The sequence below is a fragment of the Geotrypetes seraphini genome, chromosome 8, assembly GCF_902459505.1.
Source record: "Geotrypetes seraphini chromosome 8, aGeoSer1.1, whole genome shotgun sequence".
NCBI lineage: Eukaryota > Metazoa > Chordata > Amphibia > Gymnophiona > Dermophiidae > Geotrypetes > Geotrypetes seraphini.
Window position 1 is genome coordinate 181,626,685 of NC_047091.1, and position 19,578 is coordinate 181,646,262.

The 19,578-nt window shown below is 46.5% G+C and overlaps 1 protein-coding gene across 2 annotated transcripts in view; it reads right to left on the reverse strand.

The window, feature by feature from the left end:
* EWSR1 (EWS RNA binding protein 1) overlaps positions 1-19,578 on the reverse strand; it is a 217,481-nt gene that overhangs the window by 73,945 nt on the left and 123,958 nt on the right. The window contains exons 6-9 of one of the 2 annotated variants that reach the window (XM_033956837.1): positions 18,090-18,257; positions 4,396-4,670; positions 3,423-3,603; positions 339-373 (exon numbers count right to left, since the gene is read on the reverse strand). In XM_033956837.1, the coding sequence (XP_033812728.1) occupies positions 339-373; positions 3,423-3,603; positions 4,396-4,670; positions 18,090-18,257 (659 nt within the window). Of the gene's footprint in view, positions 1-338; positions 377-3,422; positions 3,604-4,395; positions 4,671-18,089; positions 18,258-19,578 lie in introns of both variants that reach the window. The other variant, XM_033956836.1, reaches the window with a different exon arrangement.

Here is a 19,578-nt window from a genome sequence, read left to right on the forward strand (position 1 = left end):
CTTTATTGGGGGAAATTTGCTAGATCTTAAATTTCCAAACCATTACTGACCAGCAATTACTCTTTAAAATGGCTCTACAGTGCCATCTGATAATGCTTTATAAGCTGTGGGTTTTAAGTTTTACTTATATTTCCCCCATCAAAATTATAGAAATAACACTGATGCATCAAGGTGCCCTTTTTTCTGTAACCAAAGGTTAACCATACACCCCTATAATGCCGGCAGGACCCACTACTCATTTTTTGTACTTGTCAAGCTAGTCAAAAATAAAAGATTTTCTCTTTCTATAAAGTGACAGAATTGTTTTTACACTACCCATTTAATACTCAAAAACTTACCACCAGGCTTATTGAAGCCACCTCGCTCTCCAGCGCTGCTGGGGGGATAAACGTGAAGAAATGAAGGCCTTTCCCTTTAAAGAGCCAGTAACCGCTTAGAGCCTCTGAGGGCTCATGGGACAGAGCAGCACTGGCTTACACATCTCCAAACAATGCATCTTTTCTCGTCAATGATTTTCTTCAGGGGCAGCTTGCTCAATTTCCTTTACACAACCTTTTCTTGTCGGCTTTTATATACGCCATGTTTTGTCAGACCCTTTAAACCTTCTGCAGATATTAACAGTGCAATACTTGGCTACAACAAACATTTCAAATATGACCAGCTTAGTCTAAAAAGTGTGCATCTATACATACACAAGCAGGGCTCCATCTTCCCCTTAAATGTTCATAAAGGTGCACATACATCCCGAGCCAGAACTATGGGACTACTTGCAAAAGCATTTTTTGTTAAATCAGTGGACTTCCAGCACATGTTGCTGTCTAAAGTTGGGGGTGGCAGCATAACAGTATGAAGACCAAGGCTAACAGGATGCAAGTGCAACTTTAGACTGTCATTTGTGCAAACTAAGGGAAAGGGAAAATTACAAAAGTATGTCAAACATGGCAGTGTGAAGCATCACTGCTTCAACCATGCCAGGCTTACAAATTTAGAAGAAAAAAAAAAGTTCACAAAAGCTTTGAGTCTAACTGAATAAAGCAGCTTAAGCTGAAAGACAAGGTAGGAAACTGCCTTTGCCAAGGCTTTGTCAGGGTAAAGAGAAGGTCTCAAATATTGCACCTTTAATACCTCACCATTTTTGGAGGTTTATATACAATTTTAAGCTGTGACATGCAGCTTTCACCTCTAATCACACACCAAATATGAAATTTGTTTTATACAAAATTTACACTTTTTTAATTTTACACAATTATAAATAAATGTATACCTTGTTTCATTACCAAACAATTAAAGCATTCTTCCAATTTTACACAATGATTTCATTTATACAGTGATACAGTTATTGTGTTTTAAAGACTTTCTATGTATAAATTTTTCCTCTCCATATGGACACCGTGTCTAGTCCCATTTTTCATTATGCTGCCGGCTGAGTACTGAGTATGCGCACTTTATAAGTATTGAAGTGTATACAAGGCTCTCACTTTGTAACCTGTAGCATATAAATGCGACAAAGCATGTTAAAAAAAGGGTTTCCATGTTGAACAACCAATGAAAATAGCAAAATATCCAAATCACTGAAAACTGGCATATTTTATGAATGACATTGTCTTACTTACCTGTATGAGATTCTGAAAGGCTGTCACCACACCACACAATGAAAGGCAACCCCTCCCTTTTCAAACCTTGATCTATTGGCCAGGACCCCAAAGAGAGTTTAAGGAAAAAATCCAAAACAAAACTCCGCCTGCATTATGGAGCATACACTGTTTCATTAAGGATCATATTATTGGGAAAAAAAATACATCCAAAACCACATAATTAGGGAAGGAGCAAGGGACTGCATTTAGTAAATGATCAACAAGAAAAAAACCCCGTGTTTACCGATTCCAAAATTATTCCACATAAAAGTGGTTATAAAAGACTGCTTAAACTAACTACATTTCAAAACAAATGCAATCTAATTTTGAAAAACAATTTTCAACATTCATACAATGGACGACTGCTTATGTCATCCTGAGAACTATATTTCTAACACTTAAATATGGTTTGTTTGGGTTGGGTTTTTTTTTTTTTTTTGGGGGGGGGGGGGGGTACTGTGTACGCAAGCTAGTAGAAGCATGCAAAAAACTAACTAGTGAAGCCTACTACTACTACTTATTAATTCTATTGCGCTACCAGACACTCAGCACTGTACAATAAAGCCTGAAATTAATATTTGTACTGGATGACAAATAAGATTTAACTTGAGAAAAGAAAGAATGTATCCCGTGCTGAAAAATGCTAATATATTTTTGGTGTGGTGACAGGCATTTCAGAAGATGCCATCTACTTTAACACAAGCCAACATGGTGAAACCTTTACAAAATCCACATATATGGAGTGAGCATCTTTGCCAAATTAAAGAATCTGCATGAAAATGAATTTCAATACAGATAAGATGCAGCCATTTCTCCAAATAAAGATTTCACCATCGGACTGATTCACTAGATCAGGAACTATGCAGTGACAAGTTTCATTTATAACCAAAATGCTGGTTTAATTTCCTTGCTAATTTTAGATACAATCTTTAAAAATACTGTAATGGTTTATGTTTGACTACTTCATTTTCCCCACCCCCAAAAAATCCCAAGGTATTTTAATTGACTACTCCTACTGCATAGAGCACTTAAGTGAATCACAGGATGGAACACACAAAACAAACCTTTTCCAATCATTTCAAACTACTTTTGTTAATGCCATTCTTTCCCTACTATAAAAGTAATGGTAAGAAAAAAAAAAAAAGGGTTATTTTCTAATAAATCAAATAAATGCTTGCTAAACCAGATCCTGCCACTGGTTGAAGTGGTATAACTGATTTAGTCTTCCTATAGATTCAGCAGAGAGCAATACAGCCCTCAGGGTGGGGTAAGAGCAGAAGAGTTAAAAGACAATCTCTCAGGATGTACGCATAAACCCACCACCTTGAAAGGGCACAGCAGCTAGGTGCCACTGCACTTTCAGAGTCCATGACTTCTGAACCAGCTTCTCCAGACAATTCAGCTGTTTTCCAGAGGCTGGAGAGAAGACTCACTCAACCACATCTACATCTCTGCAGTACCAATATATGACCAAAAAAGTTAACACCTGCAATTAAGAAAGATTGTGTGCTCCAACCCTGGCCAAACTCAGGACACCTGTAAAATCATGAAGAGGGCTGGAAGAAGATTTCTGCAAAATATCAAGCTGGAACCACACCTCTCCCCCTCCAAAGACTGGGTATACAAAGATAGAGGTTTTAAACGTCTGCAAACAGGACATCCCCATAATGGGCAAAAAAGGACAATTTTAAGAAAGACAATGCCTTAGAAACATCTGGTCTTCCAGCCCTCTTTACACTTAAAAACCTGAGGTTGAAACAAGTGAGAAAAATAAAGTTTTGCTCTTACCCCATGCCACCGCGTCCTCCCCGCCCACCTCTGCTCATGTTTCCACGATCAAGGAGTCCACGCCCCCTGCCACGATTATCTGAACCACTACCCATGATGCGATTTTCTGATGGTCCCGAAAAGCTTCCACCGTCTTGTCCGTAACTGCCCATATTGCCGGAGTGCTCCTGCCGATAGTTGCCTAATGTGGAGAAGAGCAGCTCGTCAAGTAAGTTTATATCCTCTCTGTAGCTTACAATGAAGCCAAACTGTCATAGCACTAGAATGTAATATTTACGTATATAATTGAACATTTAATCTGCCCATATCCATAGGTCTTTCAATAGTCACTGTTTGTGAAATTCAGTTACTGCATACAAAAATCTTGATAAGAGAAAGATAGCATGTACTATGACCTGGTTAATATTTCTGAAGATACCCCCAGGATGATGTGTATCCATAAAAATGCACTTCCCACAATATTTGCCGCAATTTAATAAAGGAGAAATTAGATCTTAACTGCTACACTTATCCCTCAGAATCTGCAGTTTAAGCATCTATGGATTCGATTATTTGTGATTATTATTTTTTTTTTTTGGGGGGGGGGGGGATCCCCCTGAGTTTGATTTTTTTTTGGTGGGTTATTTTTAAGCCTTACCTGGTGGTCTAGCAGGTTTTCAGGGCAGGAGCGATCTTCCTACACTCCTGCCCTATGCAGATCACTCATAGGAAATGGCTGCCATGAGCTTCCGTAGTCTCTCAAGACTACGACGGGAACTCCCCGCAGCCATTTCCTATGAGTGATCTGAACGGGGCAGGAGCATAGGAAGATTGTTAATAATACAGAAGTTTATCTATTACCTGCTGTCTTTTGATAGGTTACAAAGACTACTATCAAAAGTCATGTCCTAATTTAGCAGTTAATCTCCACTTGCTGGCATGTGGCATAACAAATGCTTGTAAATAAAGTCATTGTGCAACAGAACTCATGTACCATATTTTCTGGGGGGGCCGAAGTCACTCTGCTGTCCATAGCTGCTGCCACCACCGCTTGGCTGACTGTACTGACTTGGGGGCTGGCCATAGGATGCAGATGGAGGAGGGTAACTGGTGGGCGGTGGCTGCTGTTGCTGCTGCTGCTGCTGTTGCTGCCCATAACTGCTTTGTTGAGCATAGCCACTCTGCTGTCCATAGCTGCTTTGTTGGCTATAGCTACTCTGCTGAGAGTAGCTGCTTTGATCATAGCTAGGAGGCTGTGTTGTAGAATAACTGAAAGAGGAAAAAAAAAAAAAAATGAAAGCAATTCTCTTGCATAAAGTCTGAAATAAGTGCTTATTCACCGAAATAAAAGGCTTCAGAAAAAGGCATCATTAGTTTACATAATACCCATTACCAAACAGCTGTTTTCATAAAATGGCATATCGTTTCAGGTTGTACATTGCTTGCCAATTCATAAAAGCAAGTCCATTTTGAGTGAGACATCACTGTTAATCAGAACACACACAAAGGAAAAATTAGTCTTATCTGCTAATTTTTTTTCCCTTTAGTTACAGATGAATCCAAAGATGAGTGGCAGGTGGAGATAGAGAAACAAACTGAGCTGTCTTATAAGATGGTAAGCTCATTGGTTAATCAGTATGTCTTAAAGCAGGACAATAGGCTTAGAACCCCCTCCTCACAGTCCAGAGATCGAAAGTTGACAAGTCCAACACCTACTGAAGAAAGTAGAAACCAAATAACCCTGGATTCATCTGCTGTGACTAAAGGAAAGAAAATTATCAGGCAAGACAATTTTTCCTTCCTTGCCATCAGCAGCAGATGAATCCAGAGACACGTGGGATATAGCAAAGCAATCCTCAATAGTGTAGGACAGCGAAAGGAATGCAAGGAGGTACAAGGCAATGCAAAAAAGACATCCCCAATAATAGGCTACAGGTCAGTATATGGGAGAGCCAAAAGGCAAGGACCCACCCGGACCTGGTGGTCCTGTATAAGCGCAAGGGCAGAGCCCTCTGCATCAGAAAAGGAACAGCTGTTGTGGAAGCCATGCAAATGTTGAAAAAGAGACCCAACCAAAGTCTAGTCTGAAGCCTCCCGTCGGCTGCACCCAATTGCCAGAGCTAGAGCAGTGCTTGACTCCCAGCAAAGCAGCTGTAGCACCCAGTCAGGTGGAAATGTTCCCTAGAGCCAGAGAATGAGATATGTTGCAATGCCAGGTGGAAACAAGCTACTTAGCCAAAAGTTCACTTTGTATCTATGGATGAAGCTATGCTGGACAGAGAGAAATCTGTGCTGTACAGCAAGGTGGAACCATTCTCCACATGTAAAGATGGAGCCATGTTGCATCGCTAGCGTGTGAGTCATGCTCTACATGCATATATGGAGCCATGCTGCAGTGCAAGTAAAAGGTTTGCCTAATGTCCAGAGGACAAGCACTTCACAGCCAACCACCAAGTTGCATTGCACCGTCCCAACCGAGAGCACTATGCTAAATAGAAAAAAGAAAAAAAAAAGAGAGAGCGGCGGCAAACAGGAGGCACTGCGCTCCAACCCCTAGAAATAGTGGTGCTGGACAAACAGGAGAAAATACGTAATCCACACACAGAGATACCAGGTTGTACAGAGAGGCAATATAGGCTCCATACCCAAAGAGGTAGACAGAAGGGAGAACTATTGCACAACCAACTATTGCACAACCAACAAAAGGGCTAGGCACCCTGACTTGCTCCCAAAGAAGAGAGTTGTGGGATGCTGTACAATCAAAACCGCACTCCACCACCGGAGAGAGCGCTGCACTGAGCCAACAGATACAAGCATGTGCTATGTCCTTATATGAAGTCATGCAGCTGTGACAGAGGAATTGGGCTATCCTGCCTAAAATGAGGTTCAAGTCAAATAGCTCAGCTTTTGGTTCCGATTCAGTTGCCATTCTGTGCAAGTGATCTGGTACCCGATGGCCTCAGAGTGATGCTCGAGCTGGGCAGGTACCTATGGGATAAAGGTAGGAACTTTGGGCAAAATGCATTTATAGCATAACCGCTAGCTCCTTTTGAAGCAGCTCTTATCTGGTCCTAGATAGACTGCACTGGTACCGACAATGTCATTGGAAAGAAACTCTATGAGAAGGCATGTCTGAAGGGACACTAGCTGCAAAGATGGAAAGCAAGGCTGCCTGCGTCAATATTTAGCATGAATCGACTGACTTGATGCTCAAGACGGCACTGATGTATGATGAGGGGATGAAACGTGAGAATGCTTCTTAGCAGACAATGTAGTTGGTGGTAGTACCATTGTGGCACTGAAGAAGCCAACGCCGAGCAAGGTACCAATGGTGGTGTCAATGTAGACACTGCTGGAGACAGATGTTTGTCCAAATCAGACACGGTGGACATTGCCAATATCTCCGAGGTTCCAAACAACTTTTCTTGTTGTAGTAGTGAAGTCTTCATAGATAGCTTTGAGCTATGAGAACAAGAGCAGTGTTCCCGCTAAGCTGCGCTGGGGTGCGCTCACGCACAAAATATTACCTCGCAGCGCACAAGTTTCTCGTCACAGCGCACACAGTGTAGAGCACAGTTCTTCAACCGCCGGTCCGCAAACAAAATCTTGCCGGTCCGCGAAGGATTCGGTCCCCGCCGCAACGAAAGGCCGGCGTCAGCTGACTTGCAACTTCCTGTTGCAGTCGCTGTGCCGGGACTCCTGCCTTCGCCGGGACTCCTGCCTTCCACCGCGTTTGCCTCCTGCCTTGTCTCCGCACCTCCAGACCAGCAGCGGCAGCTGTGTATGCTTTTAACTTCGGCACAGAGCTGCCCCTAATCAATAGTTTAGCGCGGTTTCATAAGGCAGCCTCGGGGCCTTTGCTAGGCCGGCCCACATCGCATCATCGAAGCGGGCCGGCTATCAAAGGCCCCGAGGCTGCCTCATGAAACCGCGCTAAACTATTGATTAGGGGCAGCTCTGTGCCGAAGTTAAAAGCATACACAGCTGCCGCTGCTGGTCTGAACTCTTGGGCCGCTGAAGGAGGGCAAAAAGCAGCTGTCCTGGAGGTTTCCCTTCCTCTCGCCTTTACAGGTTCCTTTTTTCCACCTTTTTTTTTTTCCTTCAAACGGCAACGGGCCCCAGCATCGACATCAATCAAGTAAGTTCCACTGTCAATCAAGCGGTTCTGCTCGGCCAAAGCTTCCCCTGTGACATGAGCCACCCTCAGGGGAAAGAAAGTGACCCACAAAGGTGAGGGGAAGGGGGGCAGATGATGGAAGTTGGGGGGGGGGGGGGAGAGAGAGAGAGAGAGAGAGAGAAGGGGCAGATGATGGAATGGAGGAGATGAGAGAGAGAGAGAAGGGGACAGATGATGGAAGTGAGAAGAAGGGAGAGAGAGCAGAAGGCAGATGGATGTCAGTTGAGAAGGGAGAGCAGATGCTGAATGGAAGTGGGGAAAGAACACATACTGGATGGAAGGAGGAGATAAATAAAGGGGGAAGAAAATAGTAAGATAATGGAGGGGTGAGGGAAAGGGGTGACAAGCTGTGTGTAGACACAGTGAAAAGAGGGAAACGGGACTAAATAGTAAGAAAGAATTTAATTTAGATGGAGGCAGAAAATAGAGAAGGAAGACCAGAGAAGAAAAGGGAAGAGAGAGCAGAGAATGATCAGATCTGAGTGGAGGAAATGAGAAGAGAGATATGCTAAAAACCACAGGGGGGAGGGAAGGATAGAGATGCCAGACCATGAGGGGAACAGAAGGAAGATGATGGATGCTAGACCAAATTGGGGGGTGGGGGGGGGGCAGGAGGAGAGATGGCAGGGAAAGACAGACAGTGAATGGAAGGGGCAGATGCTGGACTGAAGAGACAGAGAAGGTTATCATGCTGCTGTACCGGGCCATGGTACGCCCTCACCTGGAGTACTGCGTCCAGCACTGGTACTTTAAGAAGGACACGGTACTACTCGAAAGGATCCAGAGAAGAGCAACTAAAATGGTTAAGGGGCTGGAGGAGTTGCCGTACAGCGAAAGATTAGAGAAACTGGGCCTCTTCTCCCTTGAGCAGAGGAGATTGAGAGGGGACATGATAGAAACATTCAAGGTACTGAAGGGAATAGACAGCAATGTTACTTACCGTAACAGTTGTTATCCAGGGACAGCAGGCAGCTATTCTCACTAGTGGGTGATGTCATCCGACAGAGCCCCGATACGGACATCTTGCAAGCATGTCTTGCTTGAAGAAACTCAGAAGTTTCGAGATGCCCGCACCGCGCATGCGCCAGTGCCTTCCCGCCCGATGTACCGGGCGCGTCTCCTCAGTTCAGGTAGCTAGCCTGAGAAGCCAACCCAGGGGAGGTGGGTGGGACGTGAGAATAGCTGCCTGCTGTCCCTGGATAACAACTGTTACGGTAAGTAACATTGCTTTATCCCAGGACAAGCAGGCAGGTATTCTCACTAGTGGGTGACCTCCAAGCTAACCCCAATGGGATGGTGGGAGAGTTGGCAACTTAAGAGAACAAATTTTGTAATACTGTTTGGCCAAACTGTCCATCCCGTCTGGAGAAAGTATCCAGACAATAATGAGAGGTGAATGTATGAACCGAGGACCAAGTGGCAGCCTTACAAATCTCCTCAATCGGTGTCGATCTGAGGAAGGCTACAGAGGCTGCCATTGCTCTGACCTTATGGGCTGTGACCTTACAGGGAAGGGATAATCCAGCCTGGGCATAGCAGGAAGAGATACAAGCCGCCATCCAGTTGGAGATGGTGCGCTTCGATACCGGTCGTCCCAACTTGTTTGGATCAAAGGAGACGAAAAGTTGAGGAGCAGTTCTGTGTGGCTTTGTGCGATCCAAGTAGAAAGCTAGAGCACGTTTACAGTCCAGAGTGTGCAAAGCAGATTCCCCAGGATGAGAATGAGGCTTTGGAAAGAACACCGGAAGCACGATGGATTGGTTGATGTGAAATTCAGAGACCACTTTAGGTAAGAATTTTGGATGAGTACGGAGAACCACCTTGTCATGATGGAATACGGTGAACGGTGGATCCGCCACTAGGGCCTGAAGCTCACTGACCCGACGAGCTGACGTGAGGGCCACTAGAAAAACCACCTTCCAGGTGAGATACTTGAGTGGAGCCGTGTTGAGAGGTTCAAACGGAGGCTTCATAAGATGAGACAGGACAACATTGAGATCCCAAACCACAGGAGGAGGTTTGAGAGGAGGGTTAACATGAAAAAGTCCTTTCATAAATTTGGAAACCACAGGATGAGCAGACAGAGGTTTCCCTTGTAGAGGCTGATGGAAAGCCGCAATAGCACTCAGGTGGACTCGTATAGAGGTAGACTTGAGGCCAGACTGGGACAGGTGTAGAAGATAATCCAATACAGAAGATAGGGAAGCTCGCTGAGGTTCCGTGGCATTGGAAATACACCAGGAAGAGAATCTAGTCCATTTTTGGGAATAGCATTGTCGAGTAGCAGGCTTCCTGGAAGCCTCCAAGACCTCCCTCACTGCTTGAGAGAACTGGTGAGGAGTTATGTTGAAAGGAACCAAGCTGTCAGGTGGAGGGACTGCAGATTGGGATGAAGTAGTGAACCTTGATGTTGAGTGAGTAGTGAAGGAAACACTGGAAGAAGTACTGGCTCCCTGCTGCTGAGTTGAAGTAGAAGGGAGAACCAAGGTTGTCTGGGCCACCGAGGAGCAATCAGAATCATGGTGGCATGGTCTAATCTCAATTTGACTAGAGTCTTTTGAATGAGAGGAAAAGGAGGAAACGCATATAGGAAACGTTTGCTCCAATCCAGCAGAAAAGCATCTGCCTCTAGGCGATGAGGAGTGTAGATCCTGGAGCAAAATTGAGGCAGCTTGAAGTTGTGGGGGGCTGCAAAGAGGTCTATCTGAGGTGTCCCCCACTGAGCAAAGATCTGATGAAGGGGGTCGGAGTGGAGCGTCCATTCGTGAGGTTGAAGTAGACGACTCAATTTGTCTGCCAAGACGTTGTCCTTCCCCTGAATGTAGACTGCTCTGAGGAAGGTGTTGTGGCGAACCGCCCAATCCCAGACTCGAAGAGCTTCCTGACAAAGAGGGGCCGAGCCCGTGCCCCCTTGTTTGTTGACATAATACATGGCGACCTGATTGTCTGTGCGAATAAGGACCACCATGTCGTGAAGCAGATGTTGAAAAGCTTGGAGAGCATTGAAGATGGCCCTGAGCTCCAGAAGATTGATTTGATGGAGTCGTTCCGCACTGGTCCAGAACCCCTGAGTGCGAAGACCATCCAGATGGGCCCCCCATGCATAGTTCGATGAATCGGTCGTTAGAACTTTCTGATGGGGAGGAGAATGAAACAGCAAACCTCTGGATAGATTCGAAGAGGTCATCCACCAGAGAAGAGACTGCCGTAGAGCAGGAGTGACCACAATGTGACGAGATAACGGGTCGGACACCTGAGTCCACTGAGATGCCAGAGTCCATTGAGGGATCCTGAGATGTAGTCTGGCAAAAGGCGTCACATGAACTGTAGATGCCATGTGGCCTAAAAGGACCATCATGTGTCTCGCTGAGATGGATTGGCGAGAAGACACTGACTGGCAGAGTAGAAGGAGAGCATGTAAGCGTGGAGGAGGAAGGAATGCTCGAAGTTGAATGGTATCCAGGACAGCCCCTATGAAGGGGAGAGACTGGGAGGGCTGAAGATGGGACTTTGGAAAGTTGATCTCGAAGCCCAAGCTCTGCAGAAAACAAATGGTAGTCAAGGTCGCCGAAATGACCTTGGGAGCGGACGGGGCCTTGATGAGCCAGTCGTCGAGGTATGGGAACACCTGGAGACCCATGTTCCGGAGTGCAGCGGCCACCACTACCAGACACTTCGTGAAGACTCTGGGCGACGAAGATAGGCCGAAGGGAAGCACTCGATACTGCAGATGCAGATGTCCCACCCGGAATCTGAGGAACTTTCGGGAGGCCGGATGAATCGGGATGTGAGTGTAGGCCTCCTTGAGATCCAGAGAGCATAACCAATCGTTCTGCTCGATTAGGGGATAAAGAGAGGCAAGGGTCAGCATGCGGAACCGTTCCCTGACCAAAAACTTGTTGAGGACCCGAAGGTCCAAAATGGGACGCAGATCGCCCGTCTTCTTCGGGACCAGGAAGTACCGGGAGTAAAACCCCTGGTTTTGTTGATCCACCGGTACCGGCTCGACGGCCCGAAGCCGGAGCAAAGCCTGAGCTTCCTGGAGAAGAAGAGCGGTCTGTGTGGAGTTGGAAGGATACTCTCTTGGAGGATGGTCCGGGGGGACCCGTTGGAAATGAAGAGAGTATCCCTCTCTTACGATGGAGAGGACCCAGAGGTCCGTGGTGATCGACTCCCATCGATGACAAAAATGATGGAGGCGACCCCCTATGGGAAAATATGGGGTAGACAGAACGAGATCGGTTATGCTCCCTGGAGGAGAGTCAAAAAGGCTGAGTAGCCTTGGGAGCAGCCGGCATCTGAGGCTTTTGCTGAGTCTTCTGAGGCGGCTGTCGCTTTGCAGGCTGTCTCGCAGGAGGGGCCTGCCTCGGTTGATAACGCCTTTGGTAGATTATAGGCGGTCTAGAAGGACGAGACTGTTGTGGTTTAGGCTTAGGCCTCATGATAGACTGGAAAGATTTTTCGTGGTCTGACAGTTTTTTAGTAACAGTCTCGACAGACTCATCGAACAGATCCGCTCCCGCACAAGGCACATTTGCAAGTCTGTCTTGGAGATTCGGATCCATATCAATGGTGCGAAGCCAAGCCAGTCGACGCATGGCGACCGAGCAGGCCGCAGCACGAGCCGAGAGCTCGAAAGCATCATAGGAGGATTGCATCAATTGGAGGCGCAACTGGGACAGGGTCGCCACCACCTCCTCAAACTCAAACCGAGCCTCAGCATCGATGAAAGGTGTGAACTTGCGGAGTACCGGCAAGAAAAAATCCAAATAGGACGAGAAGAAAAAATTGTAATTGAGCACTCGAGTCGCCATCATTGAATTTTGATAGATACGTCTACCAAACTTATCCATCGTTCTCCCTTCCCTGCCAGGAGGCACGGAAGCGTAGACTTGGGAGGGGTGCGAACGTTTAAGGGAAGACTCGACTAGGAGGGACTGATGAGAGAGTTGAGCTCCCTCAAACCCCTTGTGGTGCACGATGCGGTATCGAGCATCCAACTTGCTAGGTACCGCAGGTATGGAATACGGTGTCTCCAAACACCGCATGAGAGTCTGGTCAAGTAACTTATGCAGGGGAAGCCGAAGTGTCTCCGCCGGAGGATGAGGTAAATGCATGGTGTCCAGATACTCCTTAGAGTACTTCGACCCAGTATCTAAGGTCACATCCAAGTCATCCGCCATCTGTCTGAGAAAGGATGAAAAGGAAAGTTGGTCCGCCAAGGCCGGCCGGCGAGACGGACTAGAAGACGTGGAAGCCTCCGGTTCCAGGGAGAGCTGGGAGCGGCATGGAGAGTATGAGGTAGATGGTTCTTCATACTCCGGTCCCTCTGGCTGGGATAAATCTAAGGATGAGTATCCCATACGCTGCATTTTCTTCTGTGGAGACACCTCTGAATGACGCGAGGAGTGTCTAGAAGAATGTCGAGATCGATGCCCCTCCCGATGCCGGGATGGGGAACGTGATCTTCGAGGCATCGATCGATCCCTTGAAGCCTCGAAGGAATGGATTGGACTCGATGCAGTGGAGCGCATGGGAGGCAACGATGCCGACTCACGCAGTGCCACCCAAGTCTGGTATGGAGTGCGAAAGAACTCCTCCTGCGATGCAGTATGCCCAGGACTCCGATTATCAGGGGCCGATGTAGTACCCTGGTGACGTGGAGGTGTAATGGGCTCTAAAGGCGGCATGTCAGAAAGGGAAGCCCGCCTAGTGGGTTCCGCCGCCCTCCGCCGCTCCCCCTCGTCGAGCAGGGAAATCGAACGACGAGGAGGAGGAGGAGGGGGCGGACCGCTCTCCGGGACCGGGACCGTAGTATCGCCCTGAATATTAGCGATAAGCCTCGGTCCCATCGTCCGCATGAGCTCAACAAATTGAGCTTCGAGCAGGGATTTAAGCGATGCCGATATGGAGGGATCCGCACCGAAAGGGGGTCCTCCTGCACGGTCATCGCGTTCCTTCGTGGTCGAGTGCTTCTGCTTGGTAGCTTTGGGCACTTTTATGACCACGGGAGGAACAGTGGAAGGCGGTACCTGAACCGAGGAGACGGGAGCAGGAACCGATGCTGAACTCGATGCAGAAGCCGGTGTGAACGATGCTGGCTTCACGATGCTCGATGCATGAGTCGCAGATGCAGGCTTCGAACAGACCGGTGAAACATCTGTCGAGGTCGAAGCAGATGGCTCCTTAGAAGACTCCATCTTAAACATGGACTCCCAAAGTAAGCAGCGCCGTTTAAAAGAGCGCGCTGTGAGCGTGGAACAAGGCCGGCACGATTTCGGAACGTGTTCTGGACCAAGACACTGAAGACAGCGCCGGTGTGGGTCCGTCAACGAAATCGCACGCTGGCACTTGCTGCACTTTTTTAAAACCGGTGATAGGCCGGGACATAGGCCGGAAAAGTGACGTTGCTAGGTCGAAGGAGCTAGGTCGCAGCCACGAGGCCGGCCCGGCCGAACCACCGGACGAAATAATTGTAACTTTTTTTTTTTTTTTTTTAAATAGAAATAAAAGTCAAAGAAAGTAAGTAAAACAATAAAACGCGGGGAAAGAAGGCAAAATACTGAAATTTCAGTCAGCGCAGAATTGAAGAGAACTTCTCAGCTCCGCGGAAAGAAAAGAACTGAGGAGACGCGCCCGGTACATCGGGCGGGAAGGCACTGGCGCATGCGCGGTGCGGGCATCTCGAAACTTCTGAGTTTCTTCAAGCAAGACATGCTTGCAAGATGTCCGTATCGGGGCTCTGTCGGATGACATCACCCACTAGTGAGAATACCTGCCTGCTTGTCCTGGGATAATTAGTAGCTAAGGCAGGGAGAACGAGAGGGCACTCTCTAAAGTTGAAAGGGGATAGATTCCATACAAACGTAAGGAAGTTCTGTGGTAGAAAGCAACATATTTATTTGGCTCATAACTTGCTGGCGCCCGATATTTTTAGCTCACAGTGAAAAAAGTTTGCTCACAACACCCGCCCGCTTAGAGGGAACACTGAACAAGAGTCCACCAGGTGTTCAAGACCAAGGCACTGAAGACACCAATTGTGCGGATCAGAGAGAGATGGTCTTGTTGCACCAAGTACATTTCTTAGAGCCACTAGAAGGCTTTGACATTGATGGAAACACATTGATGAGAATTAACGAGTATCCAAAAAGGCTCAGTGTAACTGGCTGAGGGAGGGCCAAAGGCTTGAAAAATATAAATGAGGAAAAATCAGATTTAACCCCCCCCAAAAAAAACAAACAAACCAGAAAAGAAAAGAAAAAAATGGAACAGGAAAAGGGTAGAAAAGCACTCTTGGAGTGACTAAAGAAATAGATGACTTCTTAGCTCCGCGAAAGACTTAAGAACTGATGTTCCTGTGTGCCAATGGGCAGGAAGGTACTGGCACATGCGAAGTACGGATGCTCTCGAGACTTCTAAAGTTGAAGTGACAGTACACACTTACTCTGTCTATATCGGGGCTCCATGGATGACATCACCCATCTCTGAGAATATGCTGCCTGCTTGTCCTGGGATAATGCAAAAAACTGCCCATGTCTGAAATCACAAAGAATATTGTCTTGGGATACAAGGCAAAGCCTGCTCACACAGAATCTCCAGTTCCTGAGACAGACTACTCCAGAATGGCTGACCATCCTCTCCTGTTTTACTTTTTTTTTTATTTTTAAACCAAGAGACATGTGGTCCCAAGGACAATGGTAGGAAAATCTTCTAGGGATCAAAAATGGCTGCCACCAAAGGAAAAACATGCCAAGGCTTGACCATGCGATACAACAGTCTCTGGCAAGGACCTTGACGGAAAAGGGTAACCCCAGAGGGAAATGCGATGAAAACCCCAATGCCTTCCTACTGAAGCAGACCTGGTCCAGTAAAGAAAGACTAACAAAAAAAAAAAAAAAAAGGGGGGGGGGGAGAAGAACTCTGTGTCCAGTCACATCCACCATATAATAGATTCTGTAGAGCGAGAGATCCTGCCATGGTCAAAATCTCTCCACTCCTATAAAGGATACAGTCCTTACTTTATCAAGCCACAGCAGAGGAACTGCTGTTCCCCCTCTTTTATTGTGAGGTGAGTAAGGAAGCAGCAGAAACTGGATGGTTTGGCGAGATAAAGGATCTGACACCACCAAGTATACCCCAAGAACAGGAGAGCACACAGCCTAAATAACCCAATGCTCTACTGAACTTGGGAACTCAGAACAAGCGCTATCCAAAGGTCAAAAACCAGGAACCTGTGAGAGGCCATCCATCCACCTGCTGGAGATAGAGAATACTGGCTAACCAAGGAGCTTACCATCTATAAGACAATAAATTGAGTTCTATTTCTGTCTGCTGGTGGATGGTCATAACCACTCATCTCTGCTTTCATCTGTTGCTGACAAGGAAAGTAGCTTAAGCTTACACCGGTAGGACCCCAAGGTGTGTTCCAGAAATCTGAACACATTACTATACTCCAATACTTAAATCAGCTCACTGGATTCCCATGTCACACAGCATAACTTACAAGATACTTTTACGTGTTTTCAATATATGCCTTGCTGAAACACCTCCTCACCTTTACAGATATCTGACCCACTACTGCCCCATTAGAACTTTCGGATCCTTAGATCAAAATTGCCTCATTGTGTCTATCTTCTGCAAAATTTATCAGACATTACCAATAGTACTATTTTCTCAGTTCAGGACCCTGAGCTATGGAACCAACTCCCTTCCTTTTTAAGACTTCAAATATGCCTAAAAAACTTTAGGCTTGTCTGACTTTTCTATTCTCTGATGCATATACAGTGATACCTTGGTTTACGAGTGCACCAGTTTGCGAGTGTTTTGCAAGACGAGCAAAACATTCGCAAACTTGGTGCCTCGTAAACCGAGCTTGCCTGCTGTACGAGCGCCGCCCCCCCCCCCCCCCCCCGAGCAGTCAATGACACTTCCTTTATCCGACTTGGCACCAGTGCCCGAAGATTCTCCCTCTTCTGGCGCGGCCTCGGCTGGGCGGTGCATTGGAGATCCTCCTTCTTCTGGGCTGGGCTGGCTTTGAGCATTTGCGCATGCTCAAAGCCTTCGCTCTCTCCGAGATTGAGAGCGAGACCAGAAGGCTTTGAGCATGCGCAAATACTCAAAGCCAGTCCAGCCCAGCCCAGAAGAAGGAGGATCTCCAATGCTCCGCCCAGCCCGCGCCAGAAGAGGGAGGATCTTCGGGCACCGGCACTGGTGCCAAGTCGGGTAAAGGAAGTGTCATTGACTGCTCGGGGGGGGGGGGGGGGAGCAATGCGAGTGGGGGGAGGATGCCGGTTTGCAGGGGGGAAGCCGGATCGCGGGGAGGGGTTTGGAACAGCGTCGGATTCCTCAAGGGGGGGAGAGAATGGAGCAGCGCTGGTAGCCTCGAGGGGGGGGGGGAGAGGAGGTGGAACCAATCAAAGCAGTTTCCCTTATTTCCTATGGGGAAACTTGCTTTGATATACGAGCAATTTGGTTTACGAGCATGCTTCTGGAACGAATTATGCTCATAAACCAAGGTTCCACTGTACTTAGTTCCTTCTCCCAGCCTGATACATATACCTAGGTTCTCCCCCCCACCCTCCCTGGATGGCTGTTCGGAGAGGGTAGACTGGATGCGGACATCCCATCTTTTGTTCAAATCCGCGCCTCTATTCTATGAATTATTCAATTTTCTATACCATTCTCCCAGGAGAGCTCAAAATGGTTTACATGAATTTATTCCGGTACTCAAGCATTTTTCCCTTTCTGTCCCAGCAGGCTTATAATCTATCTAATATACCTGGGGAAATGAGGGATTAAGCAACTTGCCCAGGGTCACGAGCCATCGTAATAATTTTTTGTAGTTCTCCTTTCTCTCACCATTGTCATAATACAAAAGATACCCTTCCCCCCTTTTTTTTAGCAACAATTGAAAGCTGCTTAGACATTTTTACAATAAGCGGGATAACAAATCCCAAATAAATTTCAAAACCTGGATTCATTACAGCACATTCATCTTCACATAAAGGCCTATGAAGTGGAGTAGCTGCCTTACTGGTTTTGCTTCTGTGGTTCTTAGCCCACAGTTCAAATCCCATTGTAATTCCTTGTGAATTTGGGCAAATAATAATAATAATAATAACTTTATTTTTATATACCGCCTGCTATCTTGCGACTTCTAGGCGGTTTACAGTAGAAGAGATTGTGAATACAATAAAAGAAAAAGTAAATACAATAAAGAGAAACTTTTCGTACAAATCACTTGTACTTGAAGCAATGAAGGGTTAAAATTGTAACCTCTCCATGAAAGAAGATACAATAGATATCTAACACTCACTTTGAGCTATAAATTGAAAAGAACACGAAGCAAATGCAAAATCCATTCCATATTCCTGTGTACTAAAGGTTTTCCTCCTTTGTATACAAACAGCCCAATGTGAAATAACCAGTAGAGCAAATCAAGTCAATTTACATTTCAATTGTGCAAAGCATAAATCTTACCTTTCCCATGTCTAGGGTGCTGGAATAGTTACCTGGTAGGAGGGTAAGATGGAGGGGCGCTGATTGGCTGCATAGGGTAACTGCCAGGGACCTGAGGATAGCTGTAACTACTCTGGCCATAGCCCAGAGTGGGCTGGCTATAGGCAGTTGCTGTAGATGGGGGTTGGCTACTTTCTGCTGGCTTGGTAGCATCTTGAGGTCTGCAAATAAAATTCAGGGGTAAGCGTCCCATTCTAACCAGTGCACACAGGCACAGCTTTGAGTAAACGTCAGGATTCCAAGTCAAAACTCATATTTAGAGCCAGGATCTAGTTAATCACTTCTGGGGGATGGTTACAGTTTTATTTGGCTGTGATCACGAATTACAGCCAAAAATGATAAAGAACTGCTCTATACTGTGAGCTCATTGTAAAAGCTGAGAATCTCTAAATTCAATTGTTTATGTCTGCTGGACACATTTGGACCAATAAGGCTGGATAAGGAAATGTTTTATGAAATGTGTGCAGAAATGCCGATCTCATAGCACCTATTGCCCATGTTCAGAAATTCTCATGCATAAAGTACAGATTGTGTGCCTATTTTGCATGTGGCAAATTACACTGTAAACTAAAAAAGAAAAAAAAAATTAGTAAGATCTCCAGTGACAGGAAAATAATCGTATGATTATTTAGCCCATGGCAAATTTTAAAAGTAGTCCTTTTTAAAGGAAATACAACTCCAAAAACAAGTATAAAAATACTGAAAAGACTTAAACACCAAATATTTGTTTCATTAACAAGTTTGCCTATAAAGATTGAAAGAGAGCACGAGAGAGCAGGGGTCGTCTATTTCATGTTAAATGTGCATGTACAGCACTGTGTACACTTTCAGCACTTAAGAAATGATAAATAGTAGAGAGAAAATATGTGACCTGGGGTGGGACCTAGAGGCCTCGGGCCCCCTCTAAAGCTGCAGTATGTGTTCATTGGGGATGCTAAAGCCCTATCTGTTGAAGAAATCCACTGCCAAAGCCACCTCTTTCCCCCTCATAATGCCTCAGGATCAAGAAAGTCTGCTACCAACACTCCTCAGGCATGCTTGGGGAGTGCCGGCTCTTGAGGCAGTGGATTTCTTTGACTGTCAGGGCTTCAGTATCCCTACCAGCAAGAGGAGAGGAAATGGGTGGCAACCAGTGTTCCCGCTAAGCTGCGCTGGGGTGCGCTCACGCACAAAATATTACCTCGCAGCGCACAAGTTTCTCGTCACAGCGCACACAGTGTAGAGCACAGTTCTTCAACCGCCGGTCCGCAAACAAAATCTTGCCGGTCCGCGAAGGATTCGGTCCCCGCCGCAACGAAAGGCCGGCGTCAGCTGACTTGCAACTTCCTGTTGCAGTCGCTGTGCCGGGACTCCTGCCTTCCACCGCGTTTGCCTCCTGCCTTGTCTCCGCACCTCCAGACCAGCAGCGGCAGCTGTGTATGCTTTTAACTTCGGCACAGAGCTGCCCCTAATCAATAGTTTAGCGCGGTTTCATAAGGCAGC